Genomic DNA, 23,858 nt, shown 5'->3' with positions numbered 1-23,858 from the left:
TTTGTCCATGTTGTGAGACTGGGTGAGGCTGAATTTAAATGTTTATACTGATTAATTTGGCAGTGGAGGTTCTGGGACAGCATAGCATTCCAGCTCTGATGTTGTCATTGCCAGCTGCTCATAGCCAGGTTATAGTGAGATTCTGGAACAAAAAGTAGAGCAGAAAACTTGGGAGGGGTGGGTGCAAGTTTCTCAAAAGGCTGGTTTAAAATTGGGGCTCTAACAGGTCTGGCTTCTGAAAAAATCTGTTGAAAAGAAGCCAAACACTTTGCATTTGGAAGATAGGAAAGATGCCTTAATGACATCACAGGAATTAGCTGGACCCCCACCAATTTTAGGGTCAAAGGTCTGAAAGAATAAGGTCATTTTAAGGACTTTCCTTGAGAAGAGAGTACCTCCAGGACACCGTACCTCTGCAGACCTGCCGAAGAAGTCATTTTCCTGGCATTTGTTTCCACTGTGCTTAACTACCCAGGTGCCCAGAGACTGCTGCAGGGTACCAGGGGGAGAGTCCAGTAGCTGTCGAGGGGGATCTCATCACCCAGTCCCCCAGCATTTATATGCTCATTCACAGGAAGATAAACATCGGGTGGAATGCTCACAATAACTTAGTCTTTACATTAACACTGGTTTTAACAGCATTTAGTAGCGCTTTCAATAATGCTCAGCTCCTATGCAGCACCTGAGGGAGAGGTTGGTCTCCCCCATGTGTTTCTGTGGCACCTTTAGTAGTCATGTTTATAGGTTCCAGGAAGAGGGAAAACAACCTTCCCCTGGTGATGTCTTCTGGGTCAGTTTCTTTTTGCTTGCTTTGAGGGTAGAGTTGAGCTTGGCTGTTAGCATCACCCACCTAGATGAACTGGTCGCCAGATGTTTTGATCCTGTCCTGGGAAGCACTTGGTGTCTCCAATCTGGAGACACTGGAGTCCCTTCTCTCAGGGCATTAAAGTTCAGAACTAGCGCTTAAAAATGAAACAAATAATCCCAAACTCTTAAAGTGAAAGTATGTGGCAAATACTGATCTAAACTTTAAAGCCAATCACTCTTATTTCCTGGGGAAGATGTTTCTGGCAAAAGGTTCAGTGCTGGCTTTCTGTACACCAGAGCTTACAGTAAGACCCCAATAGCAATGAAGAGAAAAAAGCACTAGGATAATGTGGTTCATAGTGACTGTAACCCCCAGAAACCAGGAGATTCAGCCAAAGAGGAGCAGAAATGATTCTCAAACTATGAAGATACCTGTTACACACACACACACACACACACACACACACACACACACACACACACACACACACACAAAGTCAGTAAAGTACCACAGGCTTAAAAGATGAGAGACCAGGAATTGAAGGAAACCACTTCCACACTTGAGCTAGAAGCCAAGACAACAACCTACAAACGAAGAGGCATCTGGGACCCTCTGTAACATCACAGGAAGTTTCTAAACACAGTTACACTGAGCTTTCTCCACAGGGAACTACAACCGTTTCCTTCAATAGGTGATTGTTACGATAAATCTTTCCGCCACCGGCTTGAGTTCTGCCTGCACGTGGGTGGCCAAAATAACACACAGAGACTTATATTAGGTACAAATGCTGCTTGGCCAATGACTAGGATTTCTCATCTGCTAGATCAGTCTTAATTAATATAAATCTATATATTTTATAAGACTTATCTTATTGGACGCCAGCGACAAGTGTCCTGTCTTTCCGGGCTCACATGGTGACTTTGGAGGAAGAGAGAAGGGGCCCACTTCCTTCTTGCCTTGTTTATATATGAGTCTCCTTGCTATGTCACTTCCTGCCTGAGACACCACTTCTTTACTACATTTCCCAGAATCCTCCTTGACTTCTTGCCCCACCTAACTTGCTGCCTCATTGGCCAAACAGTGCTTTATGCATCATCCATTAAGACAAACCCACACACAGAAGCACTTCCCCCATCAGGTGGTAGTAAGAAAAGAGAACTCAGATTTATTTTATCTTTTGCTTTGTTTTGTGATGGAGTTTCATGTAGCCCAGGCTAACCCTGAACTTCTAACCAGGATGACCTCCTACTTATACCTCCTCCATGTGGAGTTACAGGCTTGAGCCACCACATCCACTTTTATTGTTAAAAACATGGCTTTGGGAGAAGGAAAATGGATAATATAAGAGATATGTTTCCTCTAAACTCCTTTTACTTCTCATCTGGCTCCTCAATGGCTACTGCACTGAAGGAAACAACACCTACCTGCTGCAGCAACTCTTAAATACTCGGTAGTTCCACAGGAAAGGGTGCGGTCTGTGAGCACTTCCTTACCCTTGATAGACATTGATGTCTGGAATGTACCAGAGTATGACCCTAAAGGAAGGTACCAATTGAGTCAACCTTGTTAAAGCTATTTACCAATACATGCTGAAAATACTGATAAATTCACCTTAGCATTGTGGTTCTAGGATCTTTTATAGAGTTATAACTGGAGAAATATACAAAGGTTTGTGCACAAAGAGGTTTATACACAGCACAACTATTTACAGTCATAAAAACAACCTGAATTCCAACAATGGGAGATTGGCTTAACAATTTCTGCTACAACAAAATCATATTTCCAAGGACAATGGCATAAAAACAGCCTTAAAAATGAAAGAGCAAGATAAGAATACAAGTCTCTTCATTTTTATGAGTTTAAAATTGAAAATACATTGTGTGCTTTGTTATTCAGTAAGTAATTACAATGATATTTTGATGGTTATGGAGGAGAGTGAAACTGGGTTATCATTTTTTTCTTCACACTTTTCTGTTTTGAAGTATTCTAAAAGAGACATATTTTAATATTCACACAAATATTAGAAAGCTAAGCTATAAAGAACGAGTCATGATTTATTCTGCTTTTCTCTATTGAATGGATGACTTGCACAAAATGAGTCAGGAGCAAGGATGGAGAGAGGGATGCACAGTCTGCTTGTGACACTCCAGCAGGAAAGACTCCTTCCATGGCAGTTCAAGCTAGACAATGTTATCAGTTGAGCCTCATTAATTAGCCTATGGGATTTTAGGGCTGTTGTTAATTGTACAAAAATCCTGTTGTTTCTAAGGTGATGATGGAGAAGCTAACATCCCAACTAAAGATCCAAAAACTCTGAAAGTCAAATTCAAGGATGAAGGAAAATGGTGAGTTCCATTCATCCAGCAAATGTGTTTAGAGACCTTCCTAGATGTGAAACACCCAAGGACACATAGGCTCATTGTCAGTAAACCATATTTTGTGGTTTCATAATATTAAAGTCTACATTATTTTATCCCAACTTAGAGTCCTCTGTAGCTAATAAAAGATAATCACATTTTCATGGTACTTTAACATAGTAAGGTTGTTATAAAAAATATTCATCTTGCCTTTACACAATTTAGGATGGAATAAAATTGATGTGAGTTTATTTCATGTATCAGCCCTTTATAAACTATGAAATGTTGAGCCAGTTATAAGGTTTTAAAGCCTTGCCTCGCTTACAAAACTAGAATGACAATGTGACATGCCAGCTGTCTCGATTAGTTAGGTCAATAGTTAGGTGCATGATCCATTACAGCTATGGAATTACTCCTATGTTTCTTCTGGATGATGACCTTTGCTGAGTCCACAGTCTAAATCTCTGCAACCTCCATGGCCAGCAGAGTGACAAGCCACAGCAGTCAAGAAGGCAGTTCAGCTCAACACGACTAGGTAGCTGGTGCTGGTTCAAACTTTGGGAGTCTGACCCCAGTGACTTATTTTAGGCATATTTAAGCACAGTGTGCAATTTGATGAAAACATTTGTGGTGATAATTAATTCAAACCCCATGCACATGAAAAAGCATTCACAAATCTCTTTGGGGAACAAGGGTAAGCTAAAAAAAAAAAATTGGATGACTGTATCGAAACTTTGGTAAGGTACATGTGACACCTTCCATACAGATAGGTTCTGTAGATTGAGACAAACAAGCCTATGAGAAGAGTCTCGGGGAGAACCTGTGTGGTCTGTGGCTCACAGATATTCAAAATCCACCAGGTTAGAATGCATGTCCACTCCCAGCCTTCCTTCCCTTGAAGGGACAGCCCTGTGTCCTACTCCAGGTTCCCCTCATACTTACCTGTGAGCACAAGGACCTCTGCTGCCCACGTTAGCCCACTACTACTCCTCTTATCTCACACAACTCTGTGTTTTGTTCATTCTTCCCTGGCCTGTGAAGATGGCATCATGTCCATTTAGTTCAGAGTGGCTGATAAATAGCAAATATTTAATAAGTATTTGCTAAATTATACACAGCAAGATGTTCCAGACAGAATTATGCCAACATGCTATATGCTGATAGTTGCTAATGAATTTCAATCTGATATATCTTAGTTTTTCACAATTTACATTTTTTATACTATTGAAACAATGAAAGATGTTAGAAATTAGGCTCAACCCTCCTGTTTAACCTTGTCATCATCAATCCTGCCACCACAAAATTCATGGCTCATTAGCCATGTGGAGTCCAGATTAACCTCAACTAGAAAACAGTCTCCTCAGAATCTGCCTGCTGGTCTGCAGCCATGTTGAACTAAGTCAACCCTGAAGACTGGCCAAGAGAAATACCAAGTGGATCACTATTTCCTATGTCTTTCATGAATTATCCTCTCCCCCAACAAGTAAACATTCAACTGTAAATTGACCTAAAATTAAAAAGGTTTACATATAAAAACTAAATAAATGGCATGCATATGTAAAACATGTATATGTATCAAATAAACCATCAAACATGTATAAAAGTATATCATGGTAAAGGTATATGTGCAATAGAATTATTTATGTTAAATAAAGGTATATGGTAAATATGTCAACATATTGCCAAAAATAGATATGAAACAAAAGTTAAGTAGGAATGTCTTGCATATATGCTACCTTAAAAATAAACACAGTAACTTATGTGGCTGCTATCTAAGGAAGCATTATGTATTAGATCTAAAATTTTATGTGAATACTTTATTACAATTTTTTAACAAAACTTTGATGTGATGCTGAAATAAATTTTCCAACCACTTATAAAGCTTTTGACATTCACCTTCCCACACAGCTACTACCGGGATGAAAATGCGTGGTATTTGGAGAAAAACCCTGAGAAGTTAACAGTAATGATTCAGAAGATCTTTGTGTTTGCTTTTACGTGGGCATTTGGAGGGGTTTTAAAGCGTGAAGACCAACATGAGGAAGACGTGATATTTCGTTCAAAATTTGAACCTGATTCTCTTGCAGAAGTAACCTATAATTTTGACAGACTTGTTCGTGAATTATTTGAAGATGATTCAGAAAAAGGTCAGTTGCCTACCAATTATAAACTAAATCATTTGTTTTTGCTAAAAGTGTAAAATCTAAGTTATACACAAACTAGGAAGATTGTGGGAAGTGTGTTTTGTGAGTAAAGAATGTTAAGGTCTTTGTGGGATAGAAATATCAAACTTTGGATTAATCAGGGCAAGATATAAATCAGTATATTTAAAACAAACAGAATGCTACAAGTAAATTAATAAATATATGTTATATACAAATACAAAATAAGGCAGAGGGAGCAGTAAAGTAAGATGAAAGCAAAAAAGTTAAAGCAGATTGAAGAACACTATATTTAAAAATAATAGCAACCTACTGGGGGGGTTGGGGGATGGCTCAGAGGGTAACAGGATTTTCTGTGCAAGCATTAATACCTGAGTTCGAATCCCCAGCACTTACTCAAAAAGCCAGGAGTGGCTGCCTGTACTTGCAGCCCCAGCATTGAGGTGTGGAGATGGAAGGACTTAGAGACCAATGATCCTAGCCAAATGGTAGGTTTATGGCTCAGGGAAAGCCACAGTGTCTCATGGCAATAAAGCGAACAGTGTCAGAAGACAATTGATAGCCTACTCTGGCCTCCACATGTGTGCCCAAGGTGATGTGTGCACACATATGCATGTATGACATACACAAGAACTCACAAAGCAATTGTGAACTCATATGAATTTAACATCATAGTTTTATCAACAAAATGCTAAGGATTCTGAGAGATAGCTATGAACTCTAAAGTCATAGTTAAGTGACATGTTGTGACTCATGCCTTTAACCCCGGGGCTTAGAAAATAGGAGCAGTTGTCACCCTAGAGTATATAGCAAGTTTGACTCAAGCCTGGGCTACATAAGACCTTATCTCAAAAAGAAAAAGAAATCATAACAAATTATTTTTAATGTATCTCTAAAGAAACTAAAAAAAAAAGACAAGCTATAAAAACTAACACAGTGTATATTAATATATTAACCATGATTAGACATATACATCTATCCAGTTAAATAGTAACTCTGCTATCTTTGATAAAACTATGGTTAATCTATTTTGCTTTCTTATATTTTCAAGAATTTTTTTAGTAAATACTACTTTTTAAATGGGAAAGAAATATGATTTACAAATATTTTCAACATTCTGTATTACTTTGGCTTGACCTGAGCCAGTATGTTACTGGAATTAACTAGCATCCAAACACACAGTAATAACAAGAACTCTGGGATAAGATTTCATAGGATATTTGGTCATAACTTACTCTTTTCTACATGCGAAAAGTTTAAAAGTTAAACTTTTGCTTTTGTACACACCAGCATTAAGAGGAAATGGGCTGCCTGTTTTATATAGTGGCGTGAACTTGAGTGGACTCGTGGCTCACGAACCCTTAACTTGCAGGTAGAGCGCATGTCTTTGGTGAGCCACTCCTTATTGGATTCTTGTGTGTGTTGTTTTCAGACATGGGTATCAACTTACCAGGTGGCGAACGGTCTATATTTGGGTATTTTGTGGACTTACAGAATTGTGAGTTTATGCCTTGGTCAGATTTAATTCCCAATGCTCAAACAATAATTCAAAGAGGTAAGTATAATTACTTTTTAAAGGTTTGTAACTTATCTAAAATTCTGGAGTTGTATTAATCATAAAAATGGATGTGTTGGCAACGCCAAGATTTGCCATGTTCCAATATGTATCTTTGTAGGGACAGCTTTTACTCATATTTATAAAATGTGCCTTGAAATTGCCTTAGAACATTATATAAGAACTGTGTAGTAGGAGCAGGAGAGATGGTCCACGATGAAGAGTGCTGGCTGCTCTTCCAGAGGACCCAGGTTCATTTCCCAGCACCCACATGGCAGCTCACAGCCATCTGTAACTCAAGATCCAGGGAATCTGATGTCCTCTTCTGGCCTTCCTGGGCACCAGGCATGCATGTGATACACAGACATACATGCAGGCAAAACACCTGTAAATATAAAATAAATAAATAATTTTAAAATGTATAGAGTATTTAGACACATTATAGAGCTACAGTGTGCAGAGACTCTCAGATGACAGTGTCTACTGATTTTAATTAGATGTGGTCACTAACCAATAATGGTATCTACTGATTTAATTAGATGTGGTCACTAACCACTAACCAAGGAAAGTAACTCTTTAAAAGTAAGGAGAACACACACATAAGATCGTGTACTTGGTTGTAAGCAAAGCCACCAATTAAAAAAGAATAAGGTGTAACACAGTGGTTCACCCCTGGAATCCCAGCACTTAGAAGGCTGCGACAGGAGGATAGCCATTAGTCCAAGTCCAGTCTGGAATACATAGTGAGTGCTGGTCTGGCCATTAGACCCTATCTCATAAGAGCAACAGCAGACAAGTAGAGAACGGTGGTCTAATTTTTATGTTATAAGTATCCATGGACTCTAAATTGCTTTTATTTGCAAACTGCTTCTGCATATCACAGAAGATTCCTTACACTTTCTGAATGATGAGAGCTTGGTAGGAGATGAAGGCAAGAACTTAACAACAAAACTTCATTAAAATTAAGGTTATTTCAGCTTTATAGTTTTCAACTCTTAGTGGTGTGAATCCCATAAACGTTGAACAGAAATCATGAGTTTTTTATTTCCAGTTTGCATCGTTTCCCAGGCTAGTCAGAAGCAATGACTCCTGTAGCACTGGGTAGTCACCAGTAGCTGCAGCTCCCAGCCAGCCCTACCCACAACCTCAGGGTAACAGCCTATATACTCCCTGAACATAGGTTTACTGGAAGTAACTCCATTGTAAGTTGAGGAGCACGAGATTGGGGTTGCTGGGGGACAGCAGAGGCAGCGGGAGCCAGGTTGGCAAGGCAACTGCCTCCAGAAAACTACAGCAGCAGTGGCCTGCTTGCCAGAGGTCCATGTGAAAACATGGCCTCTGTTGCCACTGCCCCACAGCCCTGGCATCTTCAGCCTCAGCCTCCTTAGCCATGGCTGGCAGGAAAGGCATGGAAAAGAAAGTCCCCACTACCAAAGTCTTCAGCACCGTCAAATGATCCAACATCAGAAATAGACATGGATTTGCAAATCTAAGTGATGCCCAAGAGGTTGTATTTATAGAGCCATTAGGAAAAATAATCCAGACCTATGAGATGGCTCCGTGGATAAAGGCCACCAAGCCTGGTGACCTGAGTCTGAGCCCTGAATCTACGTGGTACAGAGAAACCACTCCCACAGGATCCTCTGAGCTCTACCCACTCACTGGGGCATGTATCTGACCCCATACACACTAAAGTATACACTGTGGCATGTATCTGACCATGTACACATAAAGTATACATTTTAAAATGTTTTAAAGAAGACTCCATGGTGGCGTCTGTCCAATGTAGAAACTGTAGAGTTTAATGTGGTTGGAGGAAAAGGTATGCTGAAGCTGCCAATGGGCCTGGCCTGCAAGGAGTTCTCCTAACAGTTTAACACTGCTCGGCACAGCTCCAGCCAAGGCGGCTTTGGCAGATGCCATGGACCTCCCAGTAACACTGCTGAGAGGGAGAGGTGAAGTGTGCGATGAGATCCACCTACCCACCCAAGGCAACCTGTGCCGGGTCTTCAAATAAAAAGCCAGCTTGAAAGTACTTGAAAGGTATCACAAAGTGTAGAACATGACAATATCAGGGCTAGAGAGATGGCTTGGAGGCTAAGAACACTGGGTGCTCTTGCAGAGAACCCAGTTTCAGCTCCCAGAACCTACACAAAGTCTTAACAACCACCTGTCACTCCAGTCCCAGGGGATCCAGTTCCCTCTTCTGGGCTCCATGCACATAGTGCAGACAGACATGCAGGCAAAACACCTATATAGGTAACATAGAAAATATTTAAGTGATACAGTCAATTTAGGAAAGAATAATAGGAAATATTTAAGTGATATGGTCAATTTAGGAAAGAATAATAGAGCTTTTGAAATTTTTATTGTATGCATGATGCATGTGTGCACACACGTGTTGCTGTGGCAATTGTGTGGAAATAAATAAACACGTCTAGGATTACCCAGCTTGCATAGCGAGAGCCTTTACCACTGAGACGTTTTGCTAGCCCAGAATAGGTCTTCTACAAATAAAAAATGCGGAATGAAGACACAAAACCAGGCCTGGAAAGTTGGCTCAGCAGTTAAGAGCTCTTGTTGCTCCTGCTGAAGACCTGGATTTGATTGCCACACCCATGTCTCACTGTCATCTTTTACTCCAGCCCTAGGGCTCTTGTGACCTTCACTGGCACCAGGCATGCACACCGTGCACAGGTACACTTGTAGGAGAAATACTCATACACATAAAATAATGAAATAAAACTTTTAAAGAAATAAACAAAAACCCAAAATAATCCACTTGAGCAATGTTTTGCCATTTTGAAGCATATGTCTTAAGTTAATGTTATTTTGAAAAGACACAGCAGTTAGGTTACAAGAGGAAAAAGGATACAAAACTTACAAGGTAATTACTAACTTGCCCAAAAAGTATTGAGTAACAAAAACAATGGGGTGCTTTCTCATTCCAGGTCATCCGGAACTTAAAAACTGTTTTCTGCCCTTAGGGACCTCGCTGCTGGCTGACTTCCTGGGATCCAGTGACAATGTGATGAAGATGAAGGAATGTGGGGAGTGTGTGAACTACACTGCCACCAGGGACACCATCTGCTTCTCTTTCGTCATGAGCCTTCTCCTGAAGAACTCCTACCCTGTCCTTCTCACAGGTCTTAATAAGTAACGGGATTTCTAAGTTAGGAAGAAGTTTAACGATTATTGAATCTAATCATGTTTAAGTAGGAATTTAGAGAGACTAATTTTCCATCTTACCAACAGCCTATGAAAGCCACTTTAACAGGGGACATTGTAAGCTGCCAGTGTACCTTCCTTGTCTTCCTCCTTCCCCACCCCACTTTTTTTTTTTTAGATGGGCTCTTGCTGAGCAGCCCAGCCTGCCATTGAGCAGGTGATCTCCTGCCTCAACCTCCCAAGTGCTGGAATTATGGGTACACCCACCACTCCAGACTTGGATGTTTACATTCTTTCCATCTTTTCGTTACATAAAGGACAAATTCTAGAAATATCAACAACCGATGACTATGTGGTTGACTGCCATAGTCCATGGGCCCTGATCCTTAGAGGACCACCTCTGGTAACACCAATTGTCTAATTAAACTTGAACATGCAACTTGTAAACATGGCATAAAACTTTACAATCTTTCACTGTTACTAAAGGAAAGACTCAATACAGTTCCTGTTCATTCTGCATACTTATCCAATCCATTGGCTAAGGTTTTCTTGTCTCTGGCCTGTGCTGTGTATCACCAGTAGCAAATAATAATGTCCCCAGGGGCACACACAAAGAGCTTCAGTGATATGACACTCAGATGACACATACATTTGCCTCTGACCTGCTGTAAGGAAACTTGAATTTTTCCACTTTGTGAACTTGGAGTCATGAGTCCTTGCTCTGCCTCAATACGTTTATTTTTAAATGCCACCTTAGATTGTGTTAGCAAAAAAAAATAATAATAATAAGGGAACTGGGTGTTGTGATGTATGCCTGTAATCCCAGTACTCAGGAGGCCAAGGCAGGAGGATTGTTGGGTTCAAGGCCACCCTAGGCTACATAATAAGCCCCTCCCTCACAAAAGCAAAATGATGGAGTGGGCTGAAGGCCCGGGGTCAGCAGCACTTGCTGCTCTTGCAGAGGGCTCAGGGTCATTTCCTAGCACACACGTCACAGTTCCTAACCATCTATAACTCCAGCCCCAGGAGAGTCTTCAGCCCTCTTGGGCTGAGTCGTGCACAGGCTGCATGAACACGTACAGATAACAGTACTCGCTGCACATAAAATGTCCTTTTCAAATTGATTTTGTTTTGTTTTGTCCAAAGAGTTTCATTTAATGTAGGTCTATCATGCTGTAAGCCAGAAACAATTGTGATGGGCTTAAATGAGCATTAAATAAAAATTATAATTATCTCCTAATCTGTCTTTTGTAAGAATATAAATTAAACAATTTGAAAGAAATCCACATTAAGTCCCTAATTAACTTCTCTCACATTTAAAACGGAAGAGCAAAAATGTGCTTTCTGTGCCAATTAAATGAATAAATATGCTCCTAGTTCATTTTAACATACAAACGTGTGTAATTTTCTGACATGTGACTCTAACCTAATGTATCTCCCTCCCCCTTAGGAGACTCTGGTGTCGGGAAGACTGTGGTCATCAGTGAGATGCTTGAAAAGCTAGAGGGTCGAGGAACATTTGATATAAAATTCGAGTCAATTTTAGGAAAAGTCCTGTTACATAATGAAATTAAAAGATCATGGTAATATATATATATATTATATATATCTTTAAATTTGACTTTTCTGGTAAGACTGTTTCCTTGCCAGACAGTGGTGACCCATGCCTTTAATCCTAGCACTCGGGAGGCAGAGGCAGGCGAATCTATGTGAGTTCAAGACCAGCCTGGTCTATAGGAGCTAGTTGGAGGACAGCCAAGACTTACACAGAGAAACCCTGACTCAAATCTTTTATATGATGATGAGAATTATGAGGCAATAAGAAAAATATTTCTCAATCTCTGTCTCTCAATCTCTGTCTCTCTCTCTCTATATATATATATATATATATAGATATATATATATTCTCACAAATATATATATTTGTGAGAATGGGCTGTTTTAGTGTATGCTTGCATTATAAAATGATGTCAGCTGTTTAACACGCTTGTCACCTCATGTACTTACATTTTGTAGTGAGAACACTTTAACCTGCGCTTCCTGCAGTTTGCAGTACATGTCAACAGTGACTTCCAGGTGACACATATTGAAATCAGATTCCTCAGACACCCTATTTATTCCCGCTCATCCTCAGCCCCTGACACCCACCCCTCTTTCTGCTTCAGTGAGTTGAGCTTTCTTCAGATTCTCACTATAGTGGAGACTACACAGAATTGAATACTTCTTGCCTGGCTCAGTTCACTCTTTCTATGGCACTATCCTGTTGCTTTGATTAACACTCATTTGTATTCTTTTTATTTGAATTTTTAATTATGTGTCTGGGGTGGGGTTTGTGTGGATGCCGATGCCAGCAGAGGCCAGAAGTGAGCATCATATACCCTGGAGTTTTGGGCAGTATAAACACTATAACAGTATTGATTTTTCTAAATCATGAATACTGGCTATAGTTCCAGATATTTGTGTGACTTTTCAACTTCTTTATAGTTTTCAATATATAATTTTTTTTTTACTTACTGAGATAATCATTATAGCTTCTGCCCCTTTACTACTGTGACATCACTTTTATTGATTTGTATATGTTGGACCATCCTTGCATCCCACGGATAAATTTCACTTGATCATGAGGAATGAGTGGCCTCTTTAATGTGGTGTCAAGTTTGGGTTTGTTAGCTTTCTGTTGAAGATTTTTGCGTCTGTGTTCATAAATGATACTGTCCAGAAATGTTCTTTGTTAATAGTGTTTTCTTACCAGGGCAATGCTGTCTTCATGTGATGATTTGGGAAATACTCCTTCTACCTCCATTTTCTGGTAGCATATGAGCAAAGCATCCATCCTTCTTTAAAAAATCTGTAGAAGTCGGTGTGAAACCATGCAAAGTAAAACCCCACAGTGTGAAACCACACAGTTGTGAGATATCTTTTCTTTGAGGGAGGACTTTTGTCACTGACTTAACCTCCTTATTATTAGTTCACCTTGATTTTCTAGTTAGAGGAAAATCTTTACTTTGTTTCCAGAGTGTTAACTGCTGGATCCATTCCTTTAAATCAGATATACTTGCGTTTATTTTAAATATAACTAAGTTTAGAACCACACATTTTACATAACATAAACAATGCAACCATAAGCTCTTTTCCTCCCAGAAAAAAATGCATCTCATCTACTCACAAAGTTTTGCATAATATCAGTTTGTTGTAATAGAATAAGTCCTCTACATATGAAATATGACAAGACTTTCTATCAGGAGCTTGTGCCTATCATTCTGAATTTTGTCTGCCTCTTCCTAAAAGAAAAATATAAACTTCTTTTGCAAATAAAATTTTCTGAAATGAAACACATTTCTAAAATTAAGTTAAAATACACATTGTTAAAATACTAGAGAAGCCTGTTTTTTTTTTTCCAGCTGAATAAGGAAATGGCATGTGGAGCAGTCTTAGGACTATAAAAGTGTGAGCAGAAAAAGAAATGTTTTCTTGTAGAAATCTAAGTAAAATCAATGGTGTGCTGCTACTTTGATTAGATTTTATTACTGCAGCTAAAATGGTAAACTAATTCGGGGTCCTTTAAAACTTTTGCTCCCAACAGCATAAGGAAGAATATCAACCTCTTGCTTGCTGAGACCTACAAAGCAGCTCTCGGAGGTTTTGGTAAGTGTGACCATACGGGATCAAAACTTGTCTATTGTGGCCATATGCAAAGCCATTCCTTACAGTGAGAAGTTACAGAGTAAAAGCTAGAATCGCTTTAATCCCAGCACTTGGGAGGCAGAGGCAGAGGCAGGTGGATCTCTGAGTTTGAAGCCAACCTGGTCTATAGAGCTAATTCTAGGGCAGCCAGGGCTGTTACACAGACAAACCCTGTCTCAGAAAAAAAGAAAAAGAAAGAAAAAAAAAAACTGAATTGTTCATTTAAAATACAACCTGGTGGAAGTTATCCAAGACCCACTCAAACCTCCTGAAAAGGTATAAGAGGCTATGGGGGAGGAGACTGTGTGTTCCCACAGGTGACTCCTGCTGCCCTGGTAGAAGAGCAAGAAGGATCTAGAAGGTGCAGTCTGGCTCGGTTCCTCCCTGGTTTCCAGCATAATGCAGGAGAAAGTCACCATTCTGGAGTTCTCATGCCGGGACGGACAGCAGAAGCATGAGTCCAGGGACAGTGTAGGGTCTTAAACTCCTGTAACATCATCCTACACATCCCTCTGGATAACTCTGCCTCTGGGAATGAGTCCTGCCCGCTGCTTTACCATCATTCAGTTGGACGTGGCTAACACACGATGGGAAGATCTTCCATACCATTGCACGAGCTGTGGTTTCTGACGTGCCATCTACAGTGAAAAATTATGGACCCATGGAAAGCAGCTGTCCCTCTCTCGGAGCACTGTCATTAAAAGAATAACAGCAAGATAAAATTGCTTGTTTCAAATTTCCTAGCACCCTAAAATAGAGCAAACATGTCTTAAACTGCCCTAAATTTGTTTCTCTTCTTGTATTTGGTATTACAGATATGCAGAAAATAGAGAATAAAACTGATGACACCACAGTTAAAAATGATAAAGAAATTATAGTTTCTACCATAAATTTTACCACCAATATGACAGTGACCAGAACCAAGGAGATGATTCTGCGAAAGTTAGTCAGAAGAACCAAAGACATACTTGGAGCCCCGAAAAACAACAGGGTAATATAGCACCTCTGAGCCCTCTGTTTGTACGAGTCAAGTAATGAATTGGTTTGTTTTAGTTTGTAAAATGGAGAACATACACTCCTGAGCGCTGTTTAAAAATGCACTTACAATGGGGACTTTGATTTTTTTTTTTAAATCAATTCCTCTTACAGTGTGGTAGGTTGCCCCTGGTGAGAATTACTAAGACTGGAAGAAAGAAAAGCACCAAAATCTAGATAAAGGTTGCCTGGAACCTGAGGTAGCCGGTAATGGTTTGGTGCTGTCATTTCTAGCTCACTTTCTTCTAGTGGGGCTCTAAAAGAGGGACTTGTAGAACCCAGGGACTCTAGAAGGCATGAAGGGAATTGAATGACTTGTGTGGGAACAAGGCAGGTGCCCAGGGGCATCAGGTGATCGTCACCTCACCTCCAGGCTGCTTGGCACGGAATCAACTGACAATTTATCATCTGACTCACAAGGGGAATTTATGATCACTGACTCCCATACAGTACCAAGAAGTTAGTTCAGGGTCAAGAGGTTTGCAAGATTCACAAATGAGGGGCCCCTAGGAGTCCCTGTGTCACTGTAAGCAGGTCTTAGGGCCTCATTTCAGGTTCCCTTGACTTCAACTGAAGATTTAGATAAAGCTGGTAGATCTTTGCCTACACGAATAAACTTCAGGAGGTTTGAAAGGCTGAAAGGCTTTCAGAAACCTATAATCACGCTATGAGAAAAGATAGGCTGCCAGTTAGAAACATGACTGCCAGTCTATATTCCAGGAGGGGAAACAGTGCTCTCCCTGCCCCACCCCACCCCCCAAAAAAGTTACAAACTGGGAAATTAAAGCAGCTATTTATATTTTTATTCCACAAAGAAAAGTTTATTGCACACAGATTCTGATCAATACCCTTGACTGCATAATATTTTCCTAGTTAAAAAGTAATACAGATTTAAAAACTGGAATATGTTTCTGAATTTTCTTCCCAAACCATGGTGCATATGAAATAGAAGAGCTAGATTCTACAGCAGGGCCTTGCCAAGAGTAAGCACATGAAAATAAAAATGCTTAGTGAGCTGGCATGTCCAGAGGTGCCTGCCACAGTTAGATTGCTTTATCAGCAACAAAAAAGCATTCCTGAGTACCACCATATAGTTGTTTTAGGGACCAAGGGCACATAGTTTCTGCTGGTTTGAATGCTTGCTGTTTTCTAAGATCATAGCTTAAAAAATAGATTTGATCTTCTGCTTTTAACTTTTAAAGAGCAGATTATTGCATATAATTTTGTTCTTGAACAAATAGCATAATATCTGTAATTCAAGATTTTTAAAAGGTTGTACTAATTAATACTTTGAAACATCCTGTCCCCCTTCAGATTGTAATATTTATTGATGACTTGAATATGCCAGCACCAGATACCTGTGGAGCACAGCCACCCCTGGAATTGATTAGACAGTTATTAGAAATGGGTGGGATTTATGATACTGAAAGAAATACATGGAAGGTACAGTATACACTAAGATTTTCTCTTCATTTGATACTGTTACAGAGCGCTTACAGAAAGGTTGAGTGAAGAATTTAGAAAGTCTAATTACATAAACATGTTACTATTGAGACCCTTTTGTGCTTCCTTCTCTGGAAATCAAAAGCCCTTGGTTCCAAAACTCACTCCACCGATTTCAACTATCCAATCCTCAGATCTCTCCTCTGTAAAATGAGGTGACTGTGTTGCAAAAAGTTTGACGTCTCAGGAGATTTAAGCTCGGATCCCAGTGAAGCACACTGGCTAGTGAGTGGCATTGGCTGGGACACCAGCCAGACTATCCGAATCACCACTCACCTAAGGCCGAGAGGAAGAGTCCCAATGTAGCCCTCCAGAGAGAATTGGAGAGAGGTGGGAAAATAAAGGAGAAAACAGGAAACCTGGGCAAAAACCCTACAGTGACCAGAAAATAGTCACAGCAGGTCTTTGGTGGGATTTCTGAAGCCCCAGCACGGGCATGGGAAGGACCAGGAGTGTCAAAAGCAACCTATCAGGATAGACTGGGTTCTGTTCTGACTTCAATGGAGTGAACAGGAGCCTAGCCTTTTTTAAAAATTAATACAAAACAATGGGTTTCATTTTGACATTTTCATGCCTTTCTGTCATTGTAGCTTGCCGTGACTTGTCACCCTCTCTCATCCCTGTCCCTCAGTGGTCCCTTCCCTTCCCCCAAGTTGTTCCATTTTTGCTGTCATGTCAAATCTGGATTTAAGTGTGTGTGTGACAGAGTGTGTGTGTGTGTGTGTGTGTGTGTGTGTGTGTGTGCACACGCACATGCATGCATGTGTACATATATATGAAAGACAATGCGTGATGTTTCCTCCCTGCTCCCCCGTTATCCTCTCTTTTTTCTCCCTCCCCTATTTATGCCTCCTTCTTCTCTCATAGGCTGCCTCCCACTTTTATGTTGTATTTGTTTGTTTGATTTAGATTGACGTCTAGAAAGCACAATCTTCCTTTATGTATTTGTCTCTGTAATAGTGATCTCCAGCTCCATCTACCACTCTCCAAATGGTTTGGCTTCGTGCGTTTATTTGGTTTTTATCTTTAATTATGTGTGTGAGTTCATGTCTGTGTGTGGGTTTGTGTTGGATCCCCTGGCTGCTGTGAGCTGTGCTGTGTGGGTTCTGGGAACTGAACTCCAGCTGTGTGCCAGAGCACCACGCAGTCCTAACCCTGAAACCCTCTCTCCAGCACAGCTTCCCTCTTCTTTATAACTAGAGTTGTACTGTGTCAAGAGATGGATTTTGTTTTGCTCTTCTATGTGTAGCTGTCCAGTTTTCCAAACACCATTTGTTAAGAGCTGCCTCTTTCTAAATGGCGGCTTTGGAGTTTGGCTTATTCTTGTTTTTCTAAGACATTGAGATGTGTCCTTCAGTTATTCATTTGGGATCCAATTCATCTTTTTTATTACTTTTAAGTCGTCATACAAAGTAATGAGCTTCACTATAGTATTTTATGTGTCTGTGTTACACTTTGTTTTAATTTGCTCCCTCCCAGTGCCTTCTCTGGGTTTTTTAATGTAAACACTCACTTGTAGCTATGAGCTGTTACTCTACAGCTTCCTTCATTGCCCTAAAGACTGTGATGAGATCTGTGCTTTCATTTTCTTTTGATTGTAGGAAGTTATTTTCACCCTGATTGCTCCAATGACTCATTGGTCACTCAAGAGCACTTTGTATAATCTCTTGGTGTTTCTCTTGTTTCTGGACATTGAGTGTGTATTCCTTTTCACTTCACAGAAATGTCCCACTTATAGCTATATTCATTATTCATTCCACTATGACCTGATAAGAAATTGTTTCAGTACATTTGCATTTTGCTAAGACTTGCTTTATGGACTAAAATGTGAATAATTTTTTGAAGTTGACATGGTGTTAAGAATAATGTGGATTCCACAGCCGTTGTGTGGATTATTCTGTAAATGTCTGTTAAATTTGTGTAACCTGTGGTATAGATTACGCTGAAGTTTCCTTACTAGTTTTTAATCTTGATGACCTGTTTCAGAAGTGGGCTGTTGAAATCACCCCCTGCTGTTACATCCAAACCTATTTGTCCTTTTGCATCCATTAATGTTTGTTTTATGAACTTGGAACTTCCAATAGTGTGTGTGTGTGTGTGTGTGTGTGTGTGTGTGTGTGTACAATTGTTATGGCTTCTTGGTGGATCACTTACTTTGTTAAGCTGTCTTGTGCCTCCCTGAAGGTTTTCAGTTACAGCATGCTCCATCAGTTATCCTAGCAGTTATCTAAGAATGAATCTTGCTTTCATTTGCTTGGTTGATTGATTTCTGTCCTTTCTCTTGGAGACTTTTTGTGAGTGAGCTGTGTTTTTTGGAGGACATTATCCAACTAACTAGTCTGCATTAATTGGGAAGTTAAAACATTTGCATTTAGGGTTATCAGTGGGAAATAGCTACTACTACACTTTTTAGAGCTCCCAAATGAGTGCAGTCAGGCAGTATGTTACTTTCTGTATCTGGGTTATTGCACTTAGTTAGCATAATATCTTCCAGGCTCCTTTATGTTGTTACAAATGACAGTAATTCCCTCTTTTTTAAGATTTGGTGGCATTTCATTATATATATATATATATATATATATATATATATATCATATTTTCTTCATCCATTAGTGGGCCCTTAAACTGATTTTGTGTGTTTTTTCTGTTACTAATAGCACAGTGCAGATATATTTTATATACTGATTTAATCTCTGTTGAATGTGCATATATATATATAATATATATATATATATATATATATATATATTCAGTAGTAAGATTGCTGGAACATCATGTGGTAATTCTATTTTTATGAGGATCCTAAACCCTGTTTTTCCTGATGTGTGTGCTAATTACATTCCCTCTGGTAGTTTTCAAGAATGTCTCTTCTTCTCAGCCTCACCAGTATTTTCCGTTTCTTGTCTTTTTGCTACTAGCTGTTCTAGCTGGGATGAAGTGATAGCTCACTATTTTTATTTGAATTTCCCAGAGGCTCAATGGGGATTGGTTCTCCTCTACCCACCCACCCCCACCCCCACCCCCGTTTACCTGCTGGTTATTTACATGTTTTCTTGTGTTGAAATATTTCCCAGTTTTTTGTTGGATTATTTGTTGTAGGGATGCTGTTGGGATATTTGAGTTCCTGGTATACTCCAGACAGTGAACCCTTGTCACTGTCTGCTCATGCTGTCGACTGCTGTGGAGAAACTTCCTGCTTGGGGTAGTCCCACACGCCTGTTAGTTTTGTCTCTTACGCTTCTGAGCTTCTTTGCCCAGACCAGGGTCCTGAGATGTACTCTCCCCCATGTTTTCTTCTAATGGTTTTGCATTTTGAAGTGATTGTCATTCTTTAAGTGGGCTGTTCGTGATGACATTTAGAAGCCTGCTGGAAGTGACTTACCTTAAAGTTACATTTTATGACAGGTTACCTGTGAAGAACACAGGTTTCTATTACCATTATAATTTTTGCTTTATAGTAAATAGTATTCTAAATGTTTGCCTAAATTCTTCTTCGTGAGGTGGGGAAATGGGTATCTATTTTACTTCTTACAGATGGCATTCCCTTTTTAAAACCCTTCCCACAGATTATTCAAGATCTTACTATAATCGCTGCCTGTGCACCTTCTGCTAGTGGGAATGACATCAGCCCACGCCTCCTCAAACACTTCTCCATACTGGTATTACCTCATCCTCCACAGACCGTGTTATGTACTATCTTCCAGGTAATGCGTCTAGCTTGTCCTCCTCCCCCCCTGCCCTCACACCCTCACACCCACCCCTCCCTTCACTGGGCGAGAGCCAGGTTCTCAAGAATGCTATAAGTACTCTGCTACACTGCTTGGTGGTTTGTTTTGTTTTGTTTTGTTTTGTTTTGTTTGTCAACTGGACGAAAGCCTTGGCGTACCTGGGAATAGTGAATCTTTTCTTTTTGTGTGTGTGGTCGTTGAAACAGGGTTTCTTCTATGTAACCCTGGCCAGCCTGGAACTCACTCTGTAGACCAGGCTGGCCTCAAACTCAGAGATCCACCTGCCTCTGCCACCCAAGTGCTGGGATTAAAAGTTGGGGTGTTATCTTGATTGTGGGAGGGCCCAGCCTGTTGTGAGCGCCCCTGGGCAGGTCATCGTGGGTGTATAAGAAAGCAGTTGAGCAAGCCAGGAGGACCCAAGACAGTAAGCAGCACACTCCATAGCCTCTGGATCAGCTCTGCCCCCAGGTTCCGGCCTGGAGTTCATGCTCAGCCTCTCTTGGATGACGGGGACTACAAGCTGTACGGTGAAATAAACCCTATCTTCCACATCTTAGCCCATTTTCTACTGGGGAGGAAGGAAAAAAACATGAGGAAAAGACTGAGAACTTGAAAACACTAACACTGAGGAATTATTTTTGTCCTCATAAATTGTATTTCTCCTATACTTCTGAACTATTAATATGATTTATCTTTTAAAATTGAAATCACAATTTGGTGCTCATAGAGGTGCTGCGGTACGTGTCTAATCTACTGCAGTCCTAGAACTCTGTCTTTCTGACAGGTTCCCTGCGTCTGGCATGGCCTCAGGAACTGCATGAGTCCGTGTAGTTCTCATCTCTGCCTCTTTTTGCAGGAGGCAGGATCTCCTCCACCATCTGGGTTGGCATCCACACTTACTTTCTTCTAAAACAGTTTTCTTTTAGGTGCAGCCCATGCTTTCCAGCATCCAAATCATAAGGGATTAGAGGGAAATTGGTTTTAATTTACCTTTAAAACTTACAAAGAAAGAAAATGTAAGATTAATTTTGAAGAAATTTGCTATGGTCTATGTAATCTCATCCGCCAGATGTATAAATTTGCACTGTATTTCAATTTGAGCCATTTTTTTCCACAAGGAATCCTGGACTCTCCAAAGGAAATCCATGTGTTTGGCAGTACAGATAGGGTGATGTTCTAGCACCTACCCCTCTGGGCAAGCAAGGAGATGCTGTGCACAGAGGTGGGCCACCAACTGTCCCCAAAGAACACCCATATCACATGCTTCTAGACCGGGAGACAAACACTGAAACCTCCCCAACGATCGGTTTCCCACACTCAGGGCGCCTCCGTACCTACATTCTGAGCTCCCTTGCCACCATGGTGTCCTAAAATTCTAACTAGTAGCAATCTTTACTGGAATTAACCCTCCATCAAAGTTCACAAGTCGGCTTCTTGGTGAGTATTAGCCACAGCATACATTTAAATGTTGAACTGAGTATTATGTTTTCTCCTTAAAGGCCCACTTGGGAATGTATTTCTCCCTCAATAACTTCGTAGCTGAGGTCCAGAAATGCAGAGACCAGCTTGTGCTTTGTTCTCTGGCGATATATTATCAAGTCTGTAAGAACATGCTGCCAACGCCAACCAAATGCCACTACTTATTTAATCCCCGAGACATGTACAAGGTTTGTTTTGAAATTAATTCTCTAGCTTATTTTTAACATTTAAATTGAGATGGGATTGTACTGCGTCAAGAGTCTCCATCTCCTGGCCTCCTTCCCTCCCTCCCTGTTGGTATTGTCTACCTGAGATTGTTAAAAGGTGTAAGAAGTGAACTCATGGTTGAAGCTTGTACCACAGGTCCATTGAAGAGGATTGTTCGGAAGCAGAGGATCCAATAACAAAGCCACTCAGGCTTTCGGCATACAAGCTGGGATCCTGCCAGTAGAAATGACAAGGTCACAATGTAGCTTTGGTTTTGGCTTTGTTAGGAGGATTTGTGTGGCTGCGAGGGAGGGAACCTATGTAGGTGCTTCATACACCTGAGTGAATTTTCACCACTTTTCCAGCAGTGCTGGCTCTGTCAGCAGCCATAGTTAAATAATTTCCAAAATTCAATGTTAAGAAAAAAAACTTAGCCAAGCATAGTAGCTGTGGTGGTTTGAATGTAACTGGCCCCCATAAGCTTACAGGGAGTGGTGTGATTAGGAGGTGTGGCTATATTGGAGGAAGTGTGTCACAGTGGAGGCAGGCTTTGAGGTCTCATATGCTTGGGATACCACCCAATGACTCAGTCTACTTCCTGTTGCCTCCAAGAGGTGGGACTCTCAGCTGCCTCTCCAGCATGGTGTCTGCCTGTACAACAACATGCCCAGCCATGATAACGGACCAAACCTCTGAACCATAAGCTGCCACCCAAATTACAAGTTTTCACTTATAAGAGTAGCTGTGGTCATGGTGTCTCTTCACAACAATAGAAACCCTAAGACAGTAGCACACACCTTTAATCCCAGCACTTTGGGAGGCAGAGGCAGGTGGATCTCTTTGAGTTCAAGGCTATCCTGGTCTACAGAGAGAGTTCCAGGACAGCCAAGACTACACAGAGGAAAGAAAACTTGTCTCAAAAAAAAAAAAAAAAAAAAGAGGAGGAAAGAAAGAAGAAAAGGAGGGAGGGGGGAGGGAAGGAAGAAATTTAGTATGGTATCTTTCTTCTCTCACTGTAGAAGTTGTTCAGCCCTAATTTGCATAGGAGTTCTTAATCAAAACTTAAAATGTTGAGCACATCAGCATTAAAAAGTACCTCACAGCCAGATACATAGCACCTTTAATCCAGTATTTAGGAAGCAGAGACAGGGAGATTCCTGAGGCCAGCCTATTCTATGTGAAAAACCAAAGGCCAGCCAAAGCTACAGAGACCCTGTCTCAAAAAAAAGCAGGGGTGGAGTTAATAAAATGTCCCTCGCTGTCACCTGTGCTGGCAAACCAGGCTGTGGTTTCTGGTCCTGGTGATGAGCCTCTCTTAGATGAACCTGAGACATTACCAAATCTCTCCCCACTGGGAGCCATTCTGTGGCAGTTTTCTTTGGCTTTTAACTTGCCTATCCCACAAAAAAACATGCAGATTGTCACAAAAATTGAGGAAAGTTTCTTCTATATTTTTTCAGATTTTTTTATTTGAATTAGAAACAAGTTTGTTTTACATGTCAATCCCAGTTCCCTCTCCCTCCCCTCCTCCCCTACCACCCCCCCCCAACTAAAACCCTACCTATCACATATCCTTTCTGCTTCCCCCTGGAGGGTGAGGCCTTCCATAGGGTGTCATCAGAGTCTATCGTATCCTTTGGGATAGGGCCTAGGCCCACCCCCGTGTGTCTTGGCTCAGGGAGTATCCCTCTATGTGGAATGGGCACCCAAAGTCGACATCTGTGCTAGGGATAAGTACTGAACTACTACAGGAGGTCCCGTAGAATTCCAAGGTTTCCTCACTGAAGTCCACGTTCCTGGGGTCTGGATCAGTCCCATGCTGGTTTCCCAGCTATCAGTCTGGGGAGCAAGAGCTCCCCGATGTTCAGGTCAGCTGTTTCTGTGGGTTGTACCAGCTTGGTCTGGACCCTTTGCTCATCACTTGTCCTTCTCTGCATCTGGATGCCAGTTCAGTTCAGTGATTAGTTGTGGGTGTCTGCTTCTACTTCCACCAGCTGCTGGATGAGGGCTATGGGGTGGCATATGAGTCAGTCATCAATCTCATTATCAGGGGAGGGCATTTAAGGTAGCCTCTCCTCTGTTGCTTAGATTGTTAGCTGGTGTCATCTTTGTAGATCTCCAGACATTTCCCTAGTGCCTGATTGTCCCGCCCGATCGCCTCGCCAGCAAAAA

At 40.8% G+C, this 23,858-nt stretch overlaps 1 protein-coding gene across 1 annotated transcript in view; it reads left to right on the top strand.

Moving 5' to 3' along the window:
- Positions 1–23,858, top strand: part of Dnah14 (dynein axonemal heavy chain 14) — a 197,374-nt gene that overhangs the window by 93,783 nt on the left and 79,733 nt on the right. Inside the window, 10 exon segments of the mRNA XM_035445296.1 lie at positions 3,090–3,153; positions 5,074–5,312; positions 6,760–6,882; positions 9,870–10,028; positions 11,501–11,633; positions 13,634–13,701; positions 14,550–14,725; positions 16,084–16,212; positions 19,839–19,976; positions 21,500–21,667. Coding sequence (XP_035301187.1) covers positions 3,090–3,153; positions 5,074–5,312; positions 6,760–6,882; positions 9,870–10,028; positions 11,501–11,633; positions 13,634–13,701; positions 14,550–14,725; positions 16,084–16,212; positions 19,839–19,976; positions 21,500–21,667 — 1,397 coding nt within the window.

Source organism: Cricetulus griseus, chromosome 5 (assembly GCF_003668045.3).
Source record: "Cricetulus griseus strain 17A/GY chromosome 5, alternate assembly CriGri-PICRH-1.0, whole genome shotgun sequence".
Classification (NCBI taxonomy): domain Eukaryota; kingdom Metazoa; phylum Chordata; class Mammalia; order Rodentia; family Cricetidae; genus Cricetulus; species Cricetulus griseus.
Note: the sequence above shows the minus strand (reverse complement) of the source record. Positions and strands in the feature narration are given on the sequence as shown.